This window comes from Aulostomus chinensis, chromosome 4, assembly GCF_037954235.1.
Source record: "Aulostomus chinensis isolate RoL2024-O1b breed Wild chromosome 4, RoL_Achi_v1.0, whole genome shotgun sequence".
Lineage (NCBI taxonomy): Eukaryota > Metazoa > Chordata > Actinopteri > Syngnathiformes > Aulostomidae > Aulostomus > Aulostomus chinensis.
Window position 1 is genome coordinate 19,038,474 of NC_141323.1, and position 22,959 is coordinate 19,061,432.

At 41.1% G+C, this 22,959-nt stretch overlaps 1 protein-coding gene across 7 annotated transcripts in view; it reads right to left on the minus strand.

Annotated features, from left to right (window-relative positions):
- Positions 1-528: 528 nt before the first annotated feature.
- Positions 529-22,959, minus strand: part of nrcama (neuronal cell adhesion molecule a) — a 64,177-nt gene continuing 41,746 nt past the window's right edge. The window contains exons 3-33 of one of the 7 annotated variants that reach the window (XM_086202253.1): positions 21,825-21,991; positions 21,409-21,426; positions 20,910-21,015; positions 20,166-20,359; positions 19,325-19,447; positions 18,549-18,719; positions 18,080-18,136; positions 17,336-17,447; positions 16,475-16,659; positions 16,222-16,353; positions 15,851-15,994; positions 15,201-15,312; positions 14,949-15,115; positions 14,629-14,776; positions 14,413-14,537; positions 14,144-14,173; positions 12,326-12,427; positions 11,981-12,178; positions 11,828-11,898; positions 11,443-11,668; positions 11,220-11,335; positions 9,844-10,051; positions 9,438-9,560; positions 9,125-9,301; positions 8,764-8,796; positions 8,157-8,222; positions 7,331-7,453; positions 6,972-7,127; positions 6,508-6,639; positions 6,348-6,426; positions 529-4,117 (exon numbers count right to left, since the gene is read on the minus strand). In XM_086202253.1, coding sequence (XP_086058379.1) covers positions 3,883-4,117; positions 6,348-6,426; positions 6,508-6,639; positions 6,972-7,127; positions 7,331-7,453; positions 8,157-8,222; positions 8,764-8,796; positions 9,125-9,301; positions 9,438-9,560; positions 9,844-10,051; positions 11,220-11,335; positions 11,443-11,668; positions 11,828-11,898; positions 11,981-12,178; positions 12,326-12,427; positions 14,144-14,173; positions 14,413-14,537; positions 14,629-14,776; positions 14,949-15,115; positions 15,201-15,312; positions 15,851-15,994; positions 16,222-16,353; positions 16,475-16,659; positions 17,336-17,447; positions 18,080-18,136; positions 18,549-18,719; positions 19,325-19,447; positions 20,166-20,359; positions 20,910-21,015; positions 21,409-21,426; positions 21,825-21,918 — 3,963 coding nt within the window. In that variant the 5' untranslated portion in view covers positions 21,919-21,991 and the 3' untranslated portion in view covers positions 529-3,882. The remainder of the gene's footprint in view (positions 4,118-6,347; positions 6,427-6,507; positions 6,640-6,971; positions 7,128-7,330; positions 7,454-8,156; positions 8,223-8,763; positions 8,797-9,124; positions 9,302-9,437; positions 9,561-9,843; positions 10,052-11,219; positions 11,336-11,442; positions 11,669-11,827; positions 11,899-11,980; positions 12,179-12,325; positions 12,428-14,143; positions 14,174-14,412; positions 14,538-14,628; positions 14,777-14,948; positions 15,116-15,200; positions 15,313-15,850; positions 15,995-16,221; positions 16,354-16,474; positions 16,660-17,335; positions 17,448-18,079; positions 18,137-18,548; positions 18,720-19,324; positions 19,448-20,165; positions 20,360-20,909; positions 21,016-21,408; positions 21,427-21,824; positions 21,992-22,959) is intronic. The other 6 variants (XM_086202255.1, XM_086202258.1, XM_086202256.1 and 3 more) reach the window with 6 other exon arrangements.

The window sequence follows — 22,959 nt, forward strand, 5'->3', positions numbered from 1 at the left end:
ACTGTAATTAATCCCACACCTATTTAGACACAAGGGAAGGGAATAAAAGAATATAGTGCAGTTAATGTGACTAGAAATACAGTAAAAAAGTATATGTCCACTCTGTGTCCATGTGCTGCGCATGATAAATTACCCTCAGACTAGTGTATTATTCATGAAATCTCCACAGACCAGTTATGCTATACTGTATGTATCAAAATCATACTGTATAACTGGATATTATAAACTGATTGTCTTACATTATAGATAGTTTCAGCTTTCAGATGTCATATACCACATTTTGAATAAAAAAAACAAACTATTAACAGTACGTCCTCATGGACTGAAATTTACAAAAACTGTAGTTAAGCTTTCTAAATCTGAGGATAAATCACAAAACCACCTAAACCCGTATGTATAATAATATATTATGTACATGAATCTACCAAGATTAATCTTATCTTGATGTTGTCTTTTTTCCAACACCAGGTGTTGCTACCTACACACTTTAAAAAAAAAAACATGAAAGGAACTGTTTGAAATCTTGAAACCAACATTTATTTTCTTTTCTTTTTTTTTTTAAACTTCATTTAAAATACAAAATATTTTGCAATATCATATGGTAGAGTAAACCATTTTTGACAGCCTTTCATGCTTCTCATTTAGCATCAACATTAACCAGAATGTCATATTATATCATATCATATATCCTATATGTTCACCACCAGTCACTAGAACGTCGTCTCCAGGGTATCCACACTTGAAATGGGCCAGTCTGCATATCCGTCCATACCGGCTATGACCTCTGTATGCCCCAAATTACAGTTTCGTTTCTTTTAGTTGCACACTTTTAAGAGGATGTGTCAGTCTAGGACAACACACATCATATTCTGTTGAGATTTTGTCTTAAACAAAATGACGCATCCTGCTCATGTGTGCGCATTTTATAAAAAATACAGAAAAAGGTGCATGAGACAGAAACAATACGAGAGCTCAGCCACGAGTTAAATCATCTCATCGGATACCTGATATGACAAAACATATGGGGAAAAAAACTAATTCACAGCAAATAAAAGTGAAAACTGTAAATAGTCTCATCTCACACGCCATTTTGCCCACCCGACCCATAATGCAGCTGTGCTGATTGAGACCTCAACACATCTACGTTCAAGTCAAGCCGTTATTTACGCACACACACACAAAAAAAAGAAAAGATATCTACACCTGTGAAGCAGACACATCGCAACCTAAAAACTTGATGCAAGTTATGATACACCTAGGACATGGAAATGTTCTCCATTTGCAATTTGTAGGAGTGCTTGACACACATCAGAGTTTATAGACTGACTGGAAAGCGGTAGAACTCATCACGCGCGCTTGAACACAGACGCATGCATGTGCTGCACACACTCATACACACATACACACACATTCTTGCACCCAGACATTCACACACAAGCTTCATTCGTTTACAATAATATAAAACTCACAGAGTGCTCGCTGTACACACGTTGATGCGTTGAGTTACAACACACACACAGATGTGCATAAACCAAAGTTACCAGTGAGTTTACCACTTGCAGTGAAACAACAGTATATTCATTCACATAAAACAGATCAATCCACGTTTACACATTCAGTATTCCTACCCCTTCATTTCAGCTGTGTAAGTGCTACCGGTAACTTCTTGAGAAGATCATGAGTCCGTTGGCAGTTACCTGGTGAGTAGATTGGCAGTAGTTTAGAGCTGCTGGGTTGGGAGTTCTAAATGATCACATGAGATATGACGAGACATTCTAACCTCAGCTTTCCTCTGCTAGGGTGTAAATAGATGACGGTCAGGGTTTTTGAGTGCTGATGATAACTGATTGTCAGCAAGGTCATAAGTTAAAAAAAAAGGATCCCCCACAGCTTATGCTAAGCTACTGTGTGGATGAGAGACTGTTTGACTGATAGGATTTATTTGAAATTAGTTTGCAGATGCTATTTGTCCATCCACCCAAGCATTTTTTTTATACCACTGGGAATGGGATAGGCTCCAGCCCCCCATCGTGACCCTTAAAAGATAAGTGGTATAGAAAATGGATGGATGCCGTTTGTGCTGAGCTTTTTAGTGCTTGTATCCCATACCATTGTTAAAGGGGCCATATTGTGAAAAACTCTTTTTCAGCACTTGTCTTTTTTGGTTCACTGATATGCCTGCCTGTGGCATAAGAAAATGCAGCTTGATTAAGTCTTGTTTAGTCAACAAGACCTTTAGATTTGATGCCACTTCAGGCATCATATCTGTCCCTTAACACGTCACAAGGGGCTTAATTGAAATTGTAGCTGCTCCATCTTGCTTTATGCATGATTTATGTTGCAGGTGGGAGGAGAACTGTTTATTTAAGGTTTGAGACACACTCGAGGCAGCTGGCCACTCATTATAGAGTGGGATTTTCAGGGGGAGGAGCCCAAAGGGCCAGTTTCTGACAGACAAAGGTGGCTAGGAGATTTCTTAACACAAATAAAGTACCAAAATTAATATGTCAAACTGGGAAAGAAGCATAATATGGCCCCTTTAACAACTGAAAACTTGTGTTATTGGAGAAATTAACATTTTGGAGTGATAGAAGTCCATCGTATTGATGGACTAGATGAGTCTATATGAGTCCACTTCTATCCTGCATACGAAGAGAGATAAAATACCATGGACAGAAGTCACTGTTCTCCACAAAGGCACTAGAAACCACATTGAAAGATTCTTAATTACAAATATCCAGAGGCAGCATGAGCCGAGACTACACCTGTGCATTATATATTTGTAACTGCATCCATTCTTTATTTTAACAGTAGAGATGGAAGGAAAGTGGATAGATGTTAGGGTATCAGTTAGGTTTGCAAGCAGTGACAGCCTTGCACAGTGGCTATGATCTGGGGTGGAAGCACTAGAAACAGTCACACCTCCGCTTATGTTGTGCTCCGGGCTCAGGGACGTAAAGAGGGGAAAAGTGAGCAACAAGTAAGGTACAAGGCTAAAAAATAGGCTGATTCATACACAAGTGGGAATTTGGGCTGGCTGGTATGATTATACGGAGTGACCAAAGTGTCGAGCCAGGTTTCCAACCACAAATGCCTGACCTAAAACAGTCAATATAACTTTCTTCTTATTCTATGATATACAGTATGTACAATTTGTCCCAAAAAGACAAATAGCTTCTACTTTGTATCACACACTATTTTTCCTCTACATATCATATCATACACCATGTAACACTTTCCGAAGACTGAAAACAATAAAAAGGCATACCAAGTCACGAGTAGGCGTGCACCAAACAGTCTCAACTTGCAGCTCACCTCTAACAGCTGACTGGTACAATGCTTAGAATCATGATTTACTCCATGCAGATGAATGTGGTACATATTGTATGCATATTTTGCCTGCCTGCGGGACGTTTGATAAAATATTTTATTTGGATACATTGTGTTTGTGTATGGAAATGTTTGCAAAGGATATCAAATGGCACTAGTACACACAGCCACACGCCTGCTCGTGTAAAACATTCCTTCTGCTTCTCTATATTGCTTCCTCTCTTCTCGTTATGGTCGCATCCCTCCTATACCTTCTTTCCATGGTCACGGGGGTGGGGGAGGGGTTGGTGGTGTCAGGCTTGATCAGAAGAGGTCACAGTGTGACAAGAGCTGGCGGGGTCAGGGCGGCAGGTGTGGAGATGAGGGCGTGTCCGCAGTCTTGGTGACAGGTAGCCATGGTGATGAGCACTGAAGTGACAGTCACCATGGTTAAAGTGAGGTGTCCACGACGACTGTCACCCTAGCAACTGTCACCACAGAGATGGGCCTCATGGTCACACTTGCCAGGGTGACAAGTGGTGGCTGTAGAAACCGTTGCAGCCCGGCCCTTCACTAGACGAACGAGTTCATGGCGTTGACAGGCGACGGGGCTTCTGAACTCTCGTTGCCTTCGTGTGTGTCTTTTTCTTTCTTGCCGCTGTACTGACCGATGAAGGAGCCGTCTTCGTTGAATTGTCCGTCCCCGCCCTCCCCATAGTCCACCAGGCTGTCATCACTCTCATCACGACGCACCGTCCCGTTGGATGGCGTCCGGCTGCCTTTCAGTGGTTTGTGGTCCTCTGTGTCACTGTGAAGTGAGGAGAAAGTTGGCAGGAAGCTTATTAATATTAACAAATGTATTCACCAAGTTTATTAAAGCTTCCTCAGCAGTGGTCTTAAACCCGCGGATGACATGTAGGAAAAGCTTTTATCCAACCATCAACCTCTTCGTGGAGTCAATCTGGCTTATCCACAACACCAATGTAGACAGTGACCGCCCACATTTGAACAGTTCTGGTTCCAGAAGTGAATTTCCCATTCATTTTCATTATTATCTTTTCAGAAAACCTCTATATAAAACCTGAACCTTTGACAGCTAACTACTTGATGAATCGTGAAGATAAAAAATTGGATTCTGAGCAATAGAATGCCTTTAGCAAACATCCGTAGATTTCAGTAGTGTCAGAAAAACAACAGATGACAGACATTTCCACGGAACCAGCATGTTCCATTCATCAAAGACACAGCTGTTACACCGTAGGATTGTGGGTAGTATCGTAGCTCTCTACAAGATTGCAAATAAAATCATTTTTCTTACAGCAAGAACCCCAACAGAAGCAGGTGCCATTATTTCGCACCAACCGTAACTCATGGTGAGTCAACTTCAACACAACGGTTAATAATGAAAACTTCTACGGAGAACATGAATGGGATTTTTCACCTCGGGAACCTCACTGTTGTTCTCTTTGCTGCACGTGAAGAACGTATTGTTTTTGGACTGTTTGGAGCTGCTCGCAAGATAAAAGATCTATATTATGCATTGTAAATGTAGAAAACCTGGTACTGTGGAGCAGCTCAGCTACGTCTATCGCGTTAGTGATGTGGTGTTTTAAAACAAGGGAGCTGCAATGATCCAGGGTTAGTGACCAGTGCTAGAGAGGGTTTTCAAATGCGTGCTGCTCAGTCTTCAGCAATACTGGACCTGAATTCAGTTGAAGTGTTTTCAGTCAGTATGCTTACAGTTTGCATGCATAATTCAAAAATGCAAGTACTCTAATTTTCCAAAGATAATGCTTGTTACCCTCCTTTCTGTTGCTTCATCTATCTATACTAAGCAAAATCTATCATCCAGGTCATACAATTCACCTTTTTTTTTTTCTTTCAGATCAATGCATTTAAAAGAATGAAGGTACCCGGAATACAGTTAGATGTTTTTAGTTTTCAATTTTAGTATTTTAATCGTGGTTATGGTGTGGAGGGCGTGGTAAGTCAAATCAGTTTTCGTCAGTACTTCTTGCCGAGAGTTATAGCAAACACAGCCAGTCTGAGATGCAGTATGTAATAGGTTAAATGAGTTGCATGCTCGTTTAACTGCATCTCCTCTTACCTCTCCATAGACCTAAACCCCCCAAAAAGACAGATAGAAATGGAAGGATGTGAAAAACCATCCACGAGCCACAATGACTGTATCATCCTTTAAAACACAACACAAAGCATGCACGTGGAAGATTCAAAGCACACTAGTTTTCACTTCTACAATATTTTAACCGAGCCAAATACTAAAACTATGTTACCTTGAATGGATACTTCACCTAAAAAAAAATTGTATTTTGCCTTTCAAGTAATCACAAATAGCTGTCGTGATCTTGTAAAGACAGTTTCCACTGCTGCATCACTCGATCCAGAATGCAGATAGAGCTGCTATTTTGTCTGAAGCTAATAGCACTACGTGGCCTCCAAGTACAAACAACAGTAAAACTCTCCTGTCATGCTGTTCAGTAATCCACAAACACTATACCAAACAAAACAAACTTACTAACTGCACCCCCGCTTATGTGCATTATATTGGACGATGCTTGCGAGTTTGTAAGCACATGTTTTTGGGCAACTTTGCTAGCCATACAGCGCTATTAGCTTCATGCTACATATAAAGTACGTCATCCGCTGTTTACGGACTCTGGAGTCACACAGAAATGATGTATTGTCGGAGGGAAACGTTTGTCTTTGTGAGCTCAAGTCACCTATTTCTAAGTACTTGAAAGTCAAAATACAGTTTTGGGTTGAAGTATTGTTTTAATGAATGTACAAAGTGTTAAAATTGTTATATTTTGCATTGCAATAAGCTTTTGTTGATTAGACGGCCAGTTTACAAGAGTGCAGAGATTTCCTTGCCTCTATGGAGTGTTTGGTCATGCAGTCTGATGGCGATACTGTCTCTGCGGCTTCGTTAAATGCTCTATAAACAGTCAGGACCAAGTGATTGAAGAAAATGATTTCACACACAATGCTGCGGTAGGAACACCAGCTTCCCCTCTCACCTGTATTCTCCAAACGTCCCATCATCCTCCTTCATGGGCTGAATTTCTGGGTCTTGGTGAGCATCTTCTTTCTCTTTCACTGGAGTGGACAGATGTTCCTAACGTTCAACCATCTATCCGTGTCAGTAACCTTGAAATGACAGTATGTGCTGATACAGACCTGGATATTTGCCGCCCTTGTTCCGCTTGATGAAGCAAACTATGAGCAGCACCAAGATGAGCAGAGCGATGGCGCACATCAAGCCAATGAACCAGCCCTGGGTAGCGATGTCCACCTGTCGACTGGGCACAGCTAAAGAGAAAAATAGAGGCGGAGTCAGCATGGAATTCTGCTAAATCTCTTGTATTAAATGTTCTCTCCATGCTGAGAGACGAACAGGCTGTAAACACTGAAAGTGAAAGTGGGTTAATAAACAATGATTGTCAAAGACAGACAGAGAAATAGAAGGTGAGCTATTGGCGATGACCCTCATTGACGTGCATGTTGATGGCGAAATGTGACACCATGCGTGTATACTTATTATGAAACTACACTACAGTACATTTATGTCACACTACATCTCTGATGGGATGGTAAATGGGGATAAATAAGACAAGTACACAAACACCATCATGCCGCTTCACCTGGCACTGTAACCAACACCTCGTCTGTGCTGTGGAGTGTCGGGTCAGCCGGATCTCTAGCTACCACACGTACCCTATAGGACGTCGCCGGCTTTAAACCTTTTATCATATGTGAGTGAGAACCGTTTACCAACTCCTTTTTCCAGTCCTCTTTACCTGAAATTGGAGGAGTGGATGGAAAGGGAAAATATTTATGGAGGTTACGTATATTTATACACTAGATAGTGTATACTTAAAGGACTATTTAATAAAAAGTATTCTAGCATTATTCATGATCAGTTTTCATTATCACTGTTTAATGAATACATAGATTTTTTTTTTTTTTTTGAAATGGCTGTAGATATAAAGTGAAGCCTTACTGTTCTCTACAATATATTCCACATAAACATTCTTATGGTGTCCAAAGTATTCCCAACTGATCACTGCACCGTCCTCCGATACAGACGTGTTAACTTTGCCAAAAGCAGGGCCTGCAGGAGGCACTAAACACAAGAAAGGTAAAGGTGTATTTAGACGAAAATGCAAAAATATCTTAATTTTACAGCTTGAATATCATCTATTAACGTGTGTGTAAAAGCCTTTCAGGCATGATGAAGCAGTACATCATTACGTAGCATGACACTGTCGAATTTTGGTTGAACACTACAGGAAATGACAAATACGTTTTCATCCTATGTCTACAAATCTATTATAGTACACAGCTGAATTTTGGTTGAATAAAAGACATGATAATCAAGCTTTCATCATATGAAAAGAAATTTAAAAAAAATAACTCTCACAATTGCTTCCACACGTTTGACACATTGTGACTCCTGACCTTACATTGGAAGCTACGTTTAGGGAATGAGAGTCTGTCCAAAGTAGAATACAGTAACACTATAAATCATGAGGCTACACTGTCACAAAAGTAATTTCATTGTAGCAGCAGATCCATTCGCTACAAAGACAGAACATTTGTTACATGGTTGGTACAAAAATGTTCATCTCTGTAAGAATTTACCATCCCACTCAGGGAGTTAACTTCACAGCATGAAAAAAAAAAAAGGTCAATAAGGTTTTCAATAGGATGCCATCATATCTTTGAAGACATTTTGTGTCTGATTTGAATTTTTGAAGAGATGGACCATTTTTGCATCAGAGTCCTCATTCAGGAGGTAGTAGGGGGGACACAGGGAGTGCTTGTACCCTTGTAAAACGGGGGGTGTGGAGACAGAGTGATGGGGGAGGTTGGGTGAGGGGGCTCTGTGGGGCCTGAAAGAACATGGAAAAGAGTGAGACAACACACAAGTCCATCAAAATAGACCACAGAAAAGAACAGTGAGCTGTGGAGACACTACTTGCGGAGGATGCTGCTAGGGGCATGCGGTGTTAAAACCCATGGAAACTCCTCAACTGGAAGTTAAGCACCTGGGTTAGTGTTGCAAAGCGTGCGATTCATTTCAAAACCAATTCTAATTTATACACATAATCAGTCTGTGGCATCAGCGACAGCGCTTTAGTACCAAACACATTCACAAGAAACATGCATGAAGCTTCACTTGAAGAACACACAGCCCCTTCATGCAATCGAAACAAATTTTAAACTTAAAATTCGGCGACCTATCAGCAGATTAGGATACAGGCTTGACTGCCATGGAAGTTGAACATCCATTCACACACTTCCATTTACATGCTGACCTCGTAACATGCAGGTGTGAACAGAAGAGGACATATCTATGCTACGCTGTTTCTGGTTCTAATATCTGATGATAGGAGCAACATGCAGGCACTTCCACTGGCAAGCTTGGGTTACCTTTGCCCGTCTCTACTGTGGGTTGAGATTGAACTTCAGAGAGAGGAAAGAGATAGTGAGGGTATGAGAGGCTGAGTAAGGAAGGACCTCATGGTTGTAGCGTTCGGATAAAAAAATGTGATTCTTGACCGTACGCTGATCGATTTAAAGGCAGCTGATGCGAGACCTCGACATTTTCTTACAATTGTGCTTGTAATTTATGACACAATAAGAAGGTATGGTCATAAAAGTAGCAATTTAATGAGTCCAGATCCCTCGGAGCTGTCTTTTTTACGAACATCCGTACTCCAAGATATTTTTGTTCTTGTAAATCATGATGGATAACGAGGTAAAACTGTACATTTGTGTACACAGCACTCACTTGTTTCCAAGATTGTAAGGGCCTCTTCTGTGACAGAGGGGCCTGACCCTTTGATTGTCTTTGCGCTCAAGTAAAACTTGTAGAGCATGCTGGAGTTGAGGTTGTCCAGGACAACTGTGGTCTCATTGGCCAGAAAGTCCATGACCCTGAGTGGTCCCAGTTCACTTGTATTGTTGACTATAAAAGCAGAGGAACACAGAGAAAAGTAAATGATGGAAAAAACATATGGAAGAAAACCATTTTACCACAGGAAAGGTTTTCTTATGCATGTCACACACAATGTTGGCGAGCTCGACCGTCAATAAGGACGTACCTGGTTGGTATTTTAGTGTGTATCCAGAGAGGCGTCCATTATTGTTGCGTGGTGGCCCCCACTCCAGAGTCAGGGAGTCCAAACTAGGGTTGATGACTCTCAGAAAAGAAGGAGGTCCTGGAACTGAAAACCAAACAAGACATTTTTTTTTTTTTTAAGGCTGTTACTTAGATTCAGAGTTATGACGCTTCAGGAAATATTCAAAGTTCAAATAAGGCATCGTTAACCCACATTTGTGAGGGAAAAATAAAACAGAATTTATTTTGAGTGTCCAAAACCACTGCCAGTTAAAGCTTGTGACATTTCATTTGTCAGAAAAGAGGTGTAGGGTGAAATTACAGTACATGCAAGAAAATTAGGTTTTCCATATGTTTGACGCTCTGTGAGGAATTTCCAACATACACACCTCCCTCAGGTGTCTCAAACGGCTTGTCGGCACTAGCAGGACCTTCTCCTATACTGTTCAGGACCTTGATGTAAAGATTGTAGAGGCTGTAGGGCTGGAGGCCCGGCAGACGTCCCTCTGTACGATTCCCACTGAATGTCAAAACCTGTTCCTGCTGCTCCTCAATCTCTTCAGTCTCATGCAAACCTCGCTTTCGACTGTAGTACACCTGGAGGAAACACACACACACACACACACACACACACACACACACACACACACACACACACACACACCCACAGATCAACCTTGTAAATTTATGCACATGCGCAGTCACTCTGAATCCTTTGTATCTTTTCTTGTGGGTTTCACAAAGCTCATACACTGTCAAGTTTCGATGCAGATAATAAATTGAGGATACACAGTTTAATATGGGGGTGGTGGTGGGGCTTAAATCTCAGAGATTAAAAGACAAAGCTGCTGAATTCCGCGATACACTGTTACAAGCATACCTCAGCTGTATCATACAGCGATAAAAATGAACGCATATAAGATGTAAAATAACACCGAACAGCTCTCAGACAGAGTCCCAAATGTTTGTTGTTTCATTTCTTTAACTTTATTTAGTTAAAACAAGAGAATATTGCCAATAGCGATATGCAATAACTGCAGTCTACAAATAGATACACACTGTAGGGCCAGTGATGGTCTAGATGGATTTAGTTTCCTTGGTAACCTGGGTCAGATGGTTGATGTGTTGATGAACTCTTCACAAATTTCAATGCAAATCATTCATAGAAAACGTGACCTATATAGGAACACCGCAAAATGGGTGGGTGGGATCTTTCGATTATCCAGTCAGGAGGGGATACATTAATGGAACACAGATATTCCCAAGTAAACCACTGGGTGTTTGTCTTTCCTTTTCACTGGATTCATTTATTTTCTATAGCGAGCAACATTACAGTTTTGTTGTAATTCTATTTCCACGTTTTGTTTCACTTTATGTTGTCGGTTGTATTTTTGGTGTGTTATGCAGCCTTTTGCCTTTGAGTTTTATTGCGATGTTTCCATTATGGAGGTACAACATCCTGTGACGCAGGCATCCTAGTGTCTATGCCTCATTGGATGTCTGCCAAGGTTGTGTTATCATTCATCCTGTAAATAATTCTGATGAAGGTGCTGAAACATCAGCGTACACGAGCTGAAAATACATCGTTAACGTAGGCAATTTGTCCTCGACATGTTGTGAGAAGGTGCAATGCAAAATAGAAACATATTATGTATTGTATACACAGCCTTCTTTGCTAGAAAGTTTCCCATTTATTTCAGTTTTCTTCCAGCAGCAGCAAATATAACAAAGCCAACAACAGCCAGTTGAGCTAACCAAAACATACCTGGTATCCCTGCAGTTTTCCTCTGACCGAGCTGGGGGGCACAGGCTCCCAGTGCACCTCTGCTAGCGTGCTGTTGTGAACCATCACTTGTACACTCTCAGGAGCAGACAACGGCACTGCACACCAATGGCACACAAAAACGCTCCCATGTTACCCTGACTTTAGGTCAAAAATGATTAAATATCTACTTTTGAATATAAAAATGGACATTAAGTTCACTCACAGTCCTCTCCAGAGTGTCCGATCACTACTTCAGCCTCTGGGGCATTGCCATAATCATTCAAAGCTTGAACTTTAACCTCATAGGGCACGTAGGTGGGAGTTCCAGACACGGTAAACTCAGAAACATCAGCCACAGTCTTGGAAGACCAATCTTGCTCCACGTCCTTCTGTCTCCACAGCACTTTATACTCCAGACCTGGCCCATTGGACTGAAATCCTGTAAGTTGCTAAACAGAGAGTTTATGTCAGTAGTCAAGAATCAGACTTGCATTAAAAAGCTCGCTAAATGACCAAGCCAACAAGGACTGTACTAAATATGCACTTGATGTGCTAAAAACTTTTGTCACAAGAACAAAACTTCACATTCAGAATAAACTAGTTCTTACTGTCCAGGAGATGACCAGGTTGCCAGGTTTTGTTCCAACCGCTTTAACATTTGATGGATTTTCATCAGGCGCTGGGAAAAATAGAGAATCGTGATTCAGTTGGTTGATATTTGCATAACATTTCTAGTTCTGCACAGTGATGTCATCAGATACCTGCAGGATTGGTTCTGTATTGGCTTGAGGGCTGACTGGGCTGGCTGTAGCCCACATGATTCTGAGCCAGCACTCTGAAGGAGTAGTAGACATATGGGGAGAGGTGCAGTTGTGCTGTGGTGCCGGTACCGTCGACCTCCGTCAGATTGACCCAAATGCCTGGCTGGTGTAGCAGGTCCTCATATTGGATCAGAAACTCTGAAGAAGAGAAAAGAGGATTCTCTGTGTTTTATTTTGAAAACATGGAAATTAAATCATAGTGTGTTTTGTTGCACCATCGTTTAAAATTCAGCAGGTGAGAACTGCAATCGAACGGCAGGACATCATCTACAAATCGTTGCATACTCTGTGTGGGGCTGTTGTGTTCATCTCCAGGGACCCATGTGAGCTGAACGCTCCTCTCTGTCTGGTCAGACAGTTCCAGCTCAGTTGGGGGGTCAGGTTTTTCTGCGGACAAAAGAAACTGCTCAAGACCACAGAAAAATAAACATTTCCATTTGTTGTCAGTTTTACTCACAACGTATTCAGTCTATTTTTTTTTAGTTTTCTTGTTAACTTTTACGGTATTGTCTGTATTGCATTATTTCCTTCATTTACACTAATTCTATCCATCCATGGTGGTAGGGTGGGGCCTATATCCCAGCTGACATGGCGCGAGAGGTGGTGTACACCCTGGACGGGTCACCAGTCCATCTCAGGGCCAACACATAGAGACAGACAACCATTCACACTCACAGCCACACCTACAGTCAATTTAGAGTATCAATCAGCCTCGTCCCCTCTTGATGTCTTTGGACTGTGGGAGGAAGCTGGAGTACCAGAGAGAACCCACACAGGAACAGGGAGAACATGGAGACTCACACAGAAAGATCCCGTGCCTGAGCCGGGGCTCGAACCCGGAACCTTCTTGCTGCGAGGCCACAGGGCTGACCACTGCACCACCGTGCCACCTTTCAGTATTTAAAGTTCCTCTTTAATTTTTGCTGTATTTTCTGTTTTTTTTTCTTTGTTTTATTACCTTCTTTTAGCATTTTCTGCAGTTATTTCTATTCAATATTTGTAGTGCTTTCTTAGCTTTCACAGTTTTTCCTGTTGATTTTTGAATGTTTTTTTGTAGGTTTTCTCTCAACTTTTGCAGGTTTCTTGTAAGAACTTTTTTTTTTAATGTTTTCTCACTCTTTTTTGTTGTGCATTGTAATTGTATGTCTGGTTCAACATCAAATAAGCAGCAAACATACCATTGCATACTGTAGTTTAATGCAGGATTTGATCCCTCTAAATGAGTTTCATATTAGAATTTAGAGATGAATATAATAATAATAATAATCAGAATAATGAAGTAGAAAGCAGGCAATTAGAAGTAGGTAATATTGCTACTAGGATTACTACACTTGTAAGCTATTTTTTTCTCTTTTCATACAGTTTTTGTCCTTTTTATTTCATTACAATTGTAGACAAAACTTTATGCCATCAATCTTCATTCATCAAACAAACAGACCAAATATTATTTCTGCACATTAAAGATGAAATAAATAGTGAAATGTAAAGCAATGGTTATGATCATCAAAACTGGAAGTGAGTCACAACCATGAACACAGTGTAATGAGAAGGAGACAGGACCCAAGCTGACGCACGATAAAATGTGGAACACTGAGGACATGAAACCAACTCAAATACTTTTATTTAAAGCTCCTTTTCCATGTTTACCGTCCCACCTGACAGAGCACAGCTTCGGGCTTTCTGGGTGACGTTTGTCTACCCCCATAGACAATCAAAGGATACACAATGGGAGATTTATTTGATGCTGATTTTAAACACACACACAAACACACACACACACACACACACACACATACAGCTGCTCTTAAAGAACTGGATTTTTTTTTTTTTTTTTTTGGTTATAATGACACCAACAATATTGGTGTGTGTTTAAGGGAGCTTTGCAGCCCCCATGGCCACACCACCTTTACAGAAACAACTGGGCAGAGCATGTGGCCCTCTGGTGGCAAGTAGAGGTCCTTGCAAGTCTTAAACACGTTACAGTATGATAATAAAGAGCAAACGAGGCAGCCCTCATGAGGTAAATGGTAGAGAAGATGGAAGGCACTGGTTTGATGGTTAAATGCAGACAATGAATGTGACTAGACTGTAGACAGCGTTTACCATAGACAATAGCTGGAGTAGGAGTAGCCTCTGAGACAGCAATAAGTAAGAACAAGAAATTAGTGTTAGTAACATTCTGGAAACAGCACAAAAGCAGGAAAATTATTGCTACTCAATGTTGGAAACAGAATCATTGAGTCATTTGTTTGTCTGAATGTGTTGATTAATTGTTGCTATCCTGTAAAATGACTTGTGCTCAAGGACATCAAATTCAAAAACTTCCAACTCTCTGACTTGTCAGCAGTGGCTGACTTAAAGAGTAGACATACCAACAACGGTCAGCATGGCACTGGCTGAGTCCTGGTCCAGGGTGGTGTTCATGATGCAGGTGTAAGTGCCCTCATCGTCATCTGTCACATCTTTGATCACAAGGCTGTCTGCGTCTACTACAAACCTAGTAAGAGTTATCGCATTTTAATACAACAAATAAAGAGATGGAAAAATAATTTTAATTCAAACCGAATCCAAAGTGAGAGAGTTTGTACCTCTCATCATCAGGCAGCTCCCCACTGTCTTTGAGCCACGTCATGGTGGGGACTAGGGATGGATCATGTTTGACCTTACACTCAAACACAGCACTCATGCCTCTCTGCACCACCTTGTACTCCGGCTGCTTCAGGATGCGTGTGGGCTCTGGAACATATTTTATATCATTAGTAATAAATTCTGATTTCTACAAGATCGAATGTAACATCTCTTCCGAGCTGTAAAGGCTTTTAACTGGCCAACAGCGTATTATGTCTGCTAGTGAATCAGTTATTCAGCTAATCACTCAAATTCACTCAGCACATAAGAATTGGCTGACCTTTGACCTCCAGGTAGACATGGTTCTCCTTGATCCCCAGGTTGTTTGTGGCAATGCAGGTGTACTTCCCGCTGTTTAGAGGCTGGGCCACATGGATCTCTAAAGTGCCATTCTCATGAATGACATAGGGGTCACCATTCTCAATGCTGGTCTGACTGTCCTTGAACCTATACAGATGATGGTTTTAACATTACGTCGTCTCAGCTTTGGATTTCTTACAAAAGTACATTAAGTCACAGATCTGAATCATACCATGTGATGGTTGGTATTGGTGAGCCAAAGGAGGCACAGTGGAGTAAGGCGGGGCTGTTGGTGATGACCTGGTACACTCGGTTTGGTGGGGTGAGCACCCTTGGTGGCTCAGCTAGGGCACAACATGGTAAAGAAACTGCACTTACTATGACCCCTCAATCACACACACTGGCCTGTATTTCCCATGTCCACCATCACTTTCTACTATACTTCTCGCAAAGCAGACTGTCACATGGAAATATTGCATTTTCTCAAATAGTGGCCTCAGCTTCAAAGGGGCCTTTATTTGAAGCAGTACCCTATTTAGGAGCGAGGCATTCATTGTAAGTCCCTCATATTTTAGTACAAAGCCTCCTTGTTTTCTGATGTTCTGCCTTTTTTTTCCTTTGCGATCAGAACACACCAAAAATGCAAAAGATTAGAGGGGTGCTGGCACCCCCCCCCCCTCCCTCAGGCAATCCTATTTCCTGTTTTTCTGCCATAATATTTTCCTTAGCCAATATTGGGGCCTGCTATCATCTATTATTCAAATTGACTAAGGTTTATTTTTTTGAAAAAAAAAAAAAAAAAGTACGGTAAAACCCTACAAGTATGAAGAACTGATCTCACTTGCAATCTTATGTAAGTAAATTTTAACGGCCGGTACTTACCAAGAACGCTAACAAAAGCATTAGCCAACAGGTAGCCGAACTCATTGGATGCGTTACACTGATAGACCGCGCTGGACCCGGACTGCACATTGCTGAGAATAACAGTGTCATCGTCAACCTTGCGGGTTTGGTCCTCTGGTGCATCTATCATATGATCAGAGGAAGAATATATGATCCAAATAATGCATTTGGTTTTCTAGTTCCCTCTGTTTGATTTTTTTTTCACATGCATCACTACGATTCTCTACACGTAAGACATCCAATTTCCGTTGCGTCTCTGCAGGGTGGTTTTCTGCATGAAGTATTTTACAGAGGAGACTAGAAATATATCGTACAGTTCATTTTTGAAACCATAATCCCTGTTTACTTACTGTTTATCGGAACCCCATTGACAAACCAGCTTATATTAGGTTTAGGTTCTCCATTGACTCGACAAGTCAGGATGCCTGTCTCATTTGGGGCGAGGATCAGGTTCCTGGGGGCACTGATCCAGAATGGAGCGGCTGAGCATGGTGAATAAATAAGAAAAGAATGAGAGTCTAAGGTTTGTTTAAGCCTAAAATGAATATTCAACCTTTATGATACTTGGATGCCGAGAAAAATGACAGTAAAGTGACTGCAAACCTTTGACTGTGACCATGATCGTGTGGTGGGCCGTGCCCAGTTTGTTTGAGGCTTTACAGGTGTAATTGCCTGCATCACTTTCATTCACATCAGAAATCTTCAGTGTTTTCTGGAAGTTATAGAAGGTTACTCTGCTGTCGGACAGATCCCCTCCATCTTTCTGCCAGGAAATATCTGGAGTTGGCCTGTTACAGAAGTTACAATAGGGTGTTTCTATGTTGTTTCTACGATGCATTAGTAACTTGCATTTCCTCAAAAAAATACTTCATCTAAAAAGTGTAATTTGCTCTTAAAGTACTCAGTAATAGGTCTCTTGAGCTCATGAAAGCATTGTGATATTTGCGATTAGAATGTAGCTTGAAGCTTCATGGGGACTGACAGCTAACAACAGCTAGCGGTAGCACTGAACTAGAAGTGTTGCAGTTTGTTTTTAGCTCAAAATAAAGTGTTTGTGGATTACTGATCATACAGCTGGATGAAAAAAAGACGTGGATTACACCAGATGATGACCTTGAGAGTTTATAAACAGGCATTTCTGGGCAGTTTTGCTGTTGTTGGTTGTCATAAGCTTCAAGCTACAAAGCTGGCTGCATTCTGGATTCACCAAGTATTGCGCAAGGGGAAAAAACATATTTATTAGCTGAAGACAACTTTTAGTGAGTATCTGAAAGGCAAAAAAAAACACTTTTTGAGTGAAATGTCACTTTAAGGACATTGGCGCACATTCATCTCCAGTCCAATTTCTAAAAAAGTGATACAATAATCAGACCGCCACTGTATACAAAACAGTTTATGGCAAAATGTTAATTTTAGAAGAAACCCTGGATATGATGATAATAGTTACAACACAAGCCTACTCACAGGCCCTCAGCAATGCACTCCAGCTGTAGTTTCTCTCCTCTCAGAACCATCTTGGTGCTGGTTGCGCCCAGAGGCAACATGAAACCAGGGCTCCGCTCCTTCGCCGGGCCAGCTAAATACATGAGGGCAAGAGACCGAATCAGACGTGAATGTATCATTAGAGTTGGTGTTAGTCAGCAGGAGTTAAGGAAGTAAAAGAGGACCATTCTGAGGATGCAGGTAGAGACAGGATTAACAGTGAATAGGCTAAGCGGTTATCGAATACATTGTGACTTCTTTCTCTACTCATCGCTTATAGTTCAAGCATTAGCTGAGAACATAAGGGAGCAAGTGCAAATCTTTGTTAAAGGGAAAGCCGTTGGTTTGTTGCTATGACAACGTGGCACGCATCCCCCATTGGATATTCTTCATTTAAACACCAGAAAACTACAAATACTCCCCTGCATTCCTGACGCTTACACATTACTGCACAAATTGCATACCTTTTCAGATATACAGCACATTTTTTTTTTCTATTCAAAGTATATCTTTCATATAACTGCTACTGCATGTTTTTTTCAGCTCCTAGCATTGCATTGTGCATTATTTCATACGATCTATATTCCACAGGGATCAAACTGTGATAAAAATGGAAGAAATATAACCACAGTGAGTAGGGGTTGAGTGTATCGGGCGTGGTTAAGCGAGGGTCAGGGCTGGGTTTAAATGTAATGGGCTGAATGGGAATAAACCAGCAGCACTCACCACTATAGAAATCAGTGATATTGTAAAAAGAGGCCAGAGTCTCATTCATTGTTTCCACTGTAACAAACAAACAATCATAAGCATGCAAAACAGACTCTCTTTTTTTTTTTTTTTTTTTTAAATTTCATAACGGCTTTTTTGAAACAGTGCATCAACTCTTGGACCGATATTAGAAAAAAAAATGTTGTTGCAGCATTGTGTCACTGACGTATGGTCGTTATAAAATCTACTAGATGCATAAACTGAAAGAAATGCAAGGATAGAAGCACAATATCCAATTTCCGCAGAATGTGTGAAAGCATCTGTTAAATACAAGATATTACGAATAATAAAATGAATGATGAAAATGATACTCTTGAAAAATGTCAATTTAGCATTAAATGTGAAATAACTTCCGAAATGGAGTATATTTTCAATTACCTCCGTGGGTCACTTCATATAAAATCAAATGTTGAGTATTTTGACTTACTTTGCAGAACAGTGACGGCCATGGGCTGTTTCTGCTGGATGGTCTGTGTGTGGGGGAAGCGGGCATAGCAGATGTAGTCATTCCTGGTATCTTCTGGTAGCACGTTAGAAAAGTACAGGTCACCATTGAGTGCCTGGGATACTCGTTTGCCCAGCGGCAGCCTCATGAAATCTAAGGTAGATATAGAGAGAGAGAAAAGATAGAAATAGAAACTCAAGTGGTGGTGCAGTGGTTAGGTTCAGGGTTGGAGCCCCGGCTCTGGATCTTTCTGTGTGGAGTCTGCATGTTCTCCCTGTTCCTGTGTGGGTTCTCTCTGGTACTCCAGCTTCCTCCCACAGTCCAAAGACATCAAGAGGGGACGAGGTTGATTGATACTCTAAATTGACCGTAGGTGTGACTGTGAGTGTGAATGGTTGTCTGTCTCTATGTGTTGGCCCTGCAATGGATTGGCGACCTGTCCAGGCTGAACCCTGCCTCTCACCCAAAGGCTGCTGGGATAGGCTCCAGCCCCCCCATGACCCTTAACAGGATAAGTGGAAGAAAATGGATGGATGGAAACTCAAGAGCTACATTAACAGCACAGTTATGTTATTAACATCAGGATCTTATCATTGGATAGGTTGGTAGAAAAACCGGTTACCCTTTTCCAAAACTAAACCTATTTTAAACCTTTCCCCAACGATACCAAAAACAGGTTTATCTTGTGTAGTCCTATCGGATTAAATACAAAAATGTCTAGTTTAATTAAAGTGTAAAAACATATACAAAAGACTCACTATTGTCCATCCAAAAAATAACAGGAGGGGGCAGACCCGTCGGGGGTCGGCACTGCAGCACCAGGGAAACCCCCACGGGCACCGTGATGGCCTCAATTCTTTCTTTTGACCACAAGGGGGACCCTGGGAATCACAAACAAACATAAATTACAGGTTTCACAGTGAAATTCAGGTGATTCACTCAGTTGGCCCCCAGAAATGTCTAGTCATGCTCTGGATAATCTGAAGCTGTTTTGTCTAATGAATTGTAGTCCTTGTTTTTGGGTCGTACATTTTATACATGTTTTCATGTATTTTGTTTGTCTCTTGCAGCTGTCATACGTGCCCTGGGCCTACGGTTGAAAATGAGCTAAAATGAATAAACTGGCACAATAAAAGAAATAATCCATTAACCTGCAAACAGTGCCTGGAAATTTCAAATGGATGAATAAATGAAATAAAAAAATGTTGACAGTAATATCTAAAAGGGATGTGTCCTTATCTAAGACAGAATCCTTTAAATTATTACGTAGATCTCAAAACATTTCTTTCGCGCTTAAAGGTTTTTTTGTGGGCAGACACGTTGGAAGTCTTTATGAAGACTTTTTATATCATTATAATTTATCTGTATACAGTATATTACGCTGTACAGTATAATACAAGGACCTTTATGAAAAATTCAGGTGTAATTCTAAACTTTTGGAAACACACATTCAAACATAGCATATTTGCGTAATAGAAGGGCGAGTTATTAGCCTGGCTAATAACTGGCGCAGATGTGAGAGCATCTGTAGTCTGGACAAAATATAAATATGAGGGATCAGGATTTGTTGTTTTTGTTTTGGCAAGTGTTTAGCCTTACTGGACTGTCTGGTGACGATGTTGTTGGACACAGCCGTGCCGTGATCGTTGTGAGCTGTACACTGGTACGTTCCCTCATAAGCCTCTGCCTTCTCCTCACTGATGTCAATGACTAGAGTCCCTGAACCTGGTTTCATCAGGACATTGGAGTCTTTCTCGACATCAAAATGGGTCCCGTTTCTTATCCACGAAAAGCTGGGGAGAAAAAAAACAGACATTTTACAATAATCACTGGCTTGTCAGTGCCCATAAGGAGGTGCACACAAGATTGGAAATGACATAATTGCTCATGAGTTTAAAAAAAAAAGAAGAAAAAAAAAAGAAAAATACAGGTTTAATTGAATAACTAATTTGATAGCAGGATGGATTATGGCGGGATCGAACTCAGTTCTGGGGCTGCCGGCAAATTCATTCTACCAGGTGTGCTTCTCAGACGATTGGTCTCCACGACAACGGTTGCTATGGTGATTCATTTTCCACACTACTCCAGGTTAAGTTACCCTCAGGGATACATCTATCATTTAACAGAGAGGACGATAAAACTGAACGGAATGAAGCTCTTCATCATCAAATGAGACAGTTATTCTTCTTTGGGTTACAACAGGAACTGGGGAAATATGCTGTGTGCCTTGCCTAGAATGTTAAACAGGGATACACACTTTTGGGTACTTGTTGCGCATCTGATAAAAAAAAAAAAGAAGCTGAGATGGGATGACAAGTATGTGTTTGGCGAGATGTTTCTAACCCGGGGTGAGGTTTTCCCTTGGCTTCACAGTGGATGACGATGTTCTCCCGTGGATCAAAGATATAGTCCTTTGGGGACTGTAGAGTGATAGTAGGGGGTTGGGGCACTGAAGAAATAAAGAAGAGATACAGTGCAGTATAAAGACACTGGAACGTCAAGGACGATTCAAAGAAGAACAACATTCAAGCAGCATGCAACAAGGACTTTGACTCCATCAAACTTGACACTCACGGAGCTGAGACACTGCAAACAAAGCGACGGCGGCACATGTCACACAATAACATGAACACACCTCACAAAACAAGCACGAAACAAGCACGCCACACACAAATACAGTGTTGAGATAAGTGTGTGCACATTTAAAAAATGGCAACACACACGCACACGCACACACACACACACACACACACACACACACACACACACACACACAAACAGAATTAAATTTAAGTGCAAGAACTTCATGCTGGATGCCACAGCAGTGTTTTAGAAAACTTACATCCTTCCAGTACTTTAGCTTTTGTCCACCGCCGAACCAACAGAATATTGAGGAAAGGTGTTAGTTTGTGCAAGGAGTAAAACAGTACTTTCAGGCCTTTTATTGAACCTGCCTAACGTTCGGCATGGATATTAAGAGGATACATCTTTATAATTGTCAGGCAGGTGCAGTAAATGCAAAAAAGTAGCTGAAGTTCACTCAGGAAGTGTGATATCAAGGTAAAATTCGTCAAAAAATATAAACAAAGTCAATCACATGCTGGATCATGCAAAGCCTGAAATGCACCATTCCCTGTAAACTGCTGCTAATCTTGAATGGAGCCAATGTACGCCACACCTCGGACTCTTCTAGAACGTGTTGCTTTCAAATGCATTTACTTTGTGTTTCTGTGTGAAATGGATAAGGACAATACTTACGATCAAGAGGCACTTCCAGCGCTGATGTCATGTGACTCAAGAGTAGCAATAAGACAGCTCCAATACCTGGCAACCACTTCCTTTTCCTGTCCATGTTTGGGCGTATCACAGTGTAAACCTTTAACACAGTCTGGTCAGTCAGCAGGCTGACGAGGGCTGTATCCACCCTGCAGAAATGTGAAGGGGGGGGGGGGGGGCATGTGGTCACCATCAAGGGACAGTTTCTAAGAGAACAGTCTTATCTTTTGGTAAATTATCCCTAATGCCTGTTTATGAAATATTTCTTGTTGGTCACAGGGAAATCTAACATTCTTCCATTTTTATTTTGACACACTACCCAGGAAGCGCCCTCACAGAACATACGAGGTAAGAAGCCAGCATCATTCAAACGCAAGGCTGCCGAAAATGGTTAGGCTATCTTGGGCTTTGCAGTGACGAGGGAAGATCTTAAACACGCACTTCATACAAGACATAACATGTTCATGAACGCACAAATACAGAAATATGCACGTGCTCTCCTTTCCTCAAATTTTAACAGCTGTAGCTTCGTTTTTATGAACCTCAATCTTTGTGTTACTCTCACATCCACTCCAACAAAGAGTTATACCTGAGGATGCATACCCAGAATTATCCCATATCCCACACGGAGGAGTTAAAGGTTTTAGTGGCGTTCGTCTGTTAGAAGGATCACATTATAACTACAAGGTCAAATTTCATGGTGATAAATAAATGTTCCACTGAGATCTCCCCATTTTTCTTTCCTTCAGCGCTTTGTTAAATAATTGTTTACATTGTTGCTTTTGTTGAATAAACGACATGTTCGCCCGATTTTTCTTTCTTTCCGAAAAACGGTCCAAACTCATAATTTCTGACAGCTTGTGTCAAATTTAAAGGTGCAAAGCAAGAAATACTGAATCTGAACCACAGTGAAGCTGAGATATGACACACTTTTAATGACTTTGTTCAATTAGAGAAGGGATATTCTATCAGGAATATGGAAATTGGGTACCGGCCGTGTCTTGAAATCAGTATCGGAAGATTTGTATCTGATCGGAACTGGAAAAGCGCGGATCAGCACATCTTTATCTCCTCTATTCTCAAGCTCATGCGTTCATTATTGCATTATCTTGATATG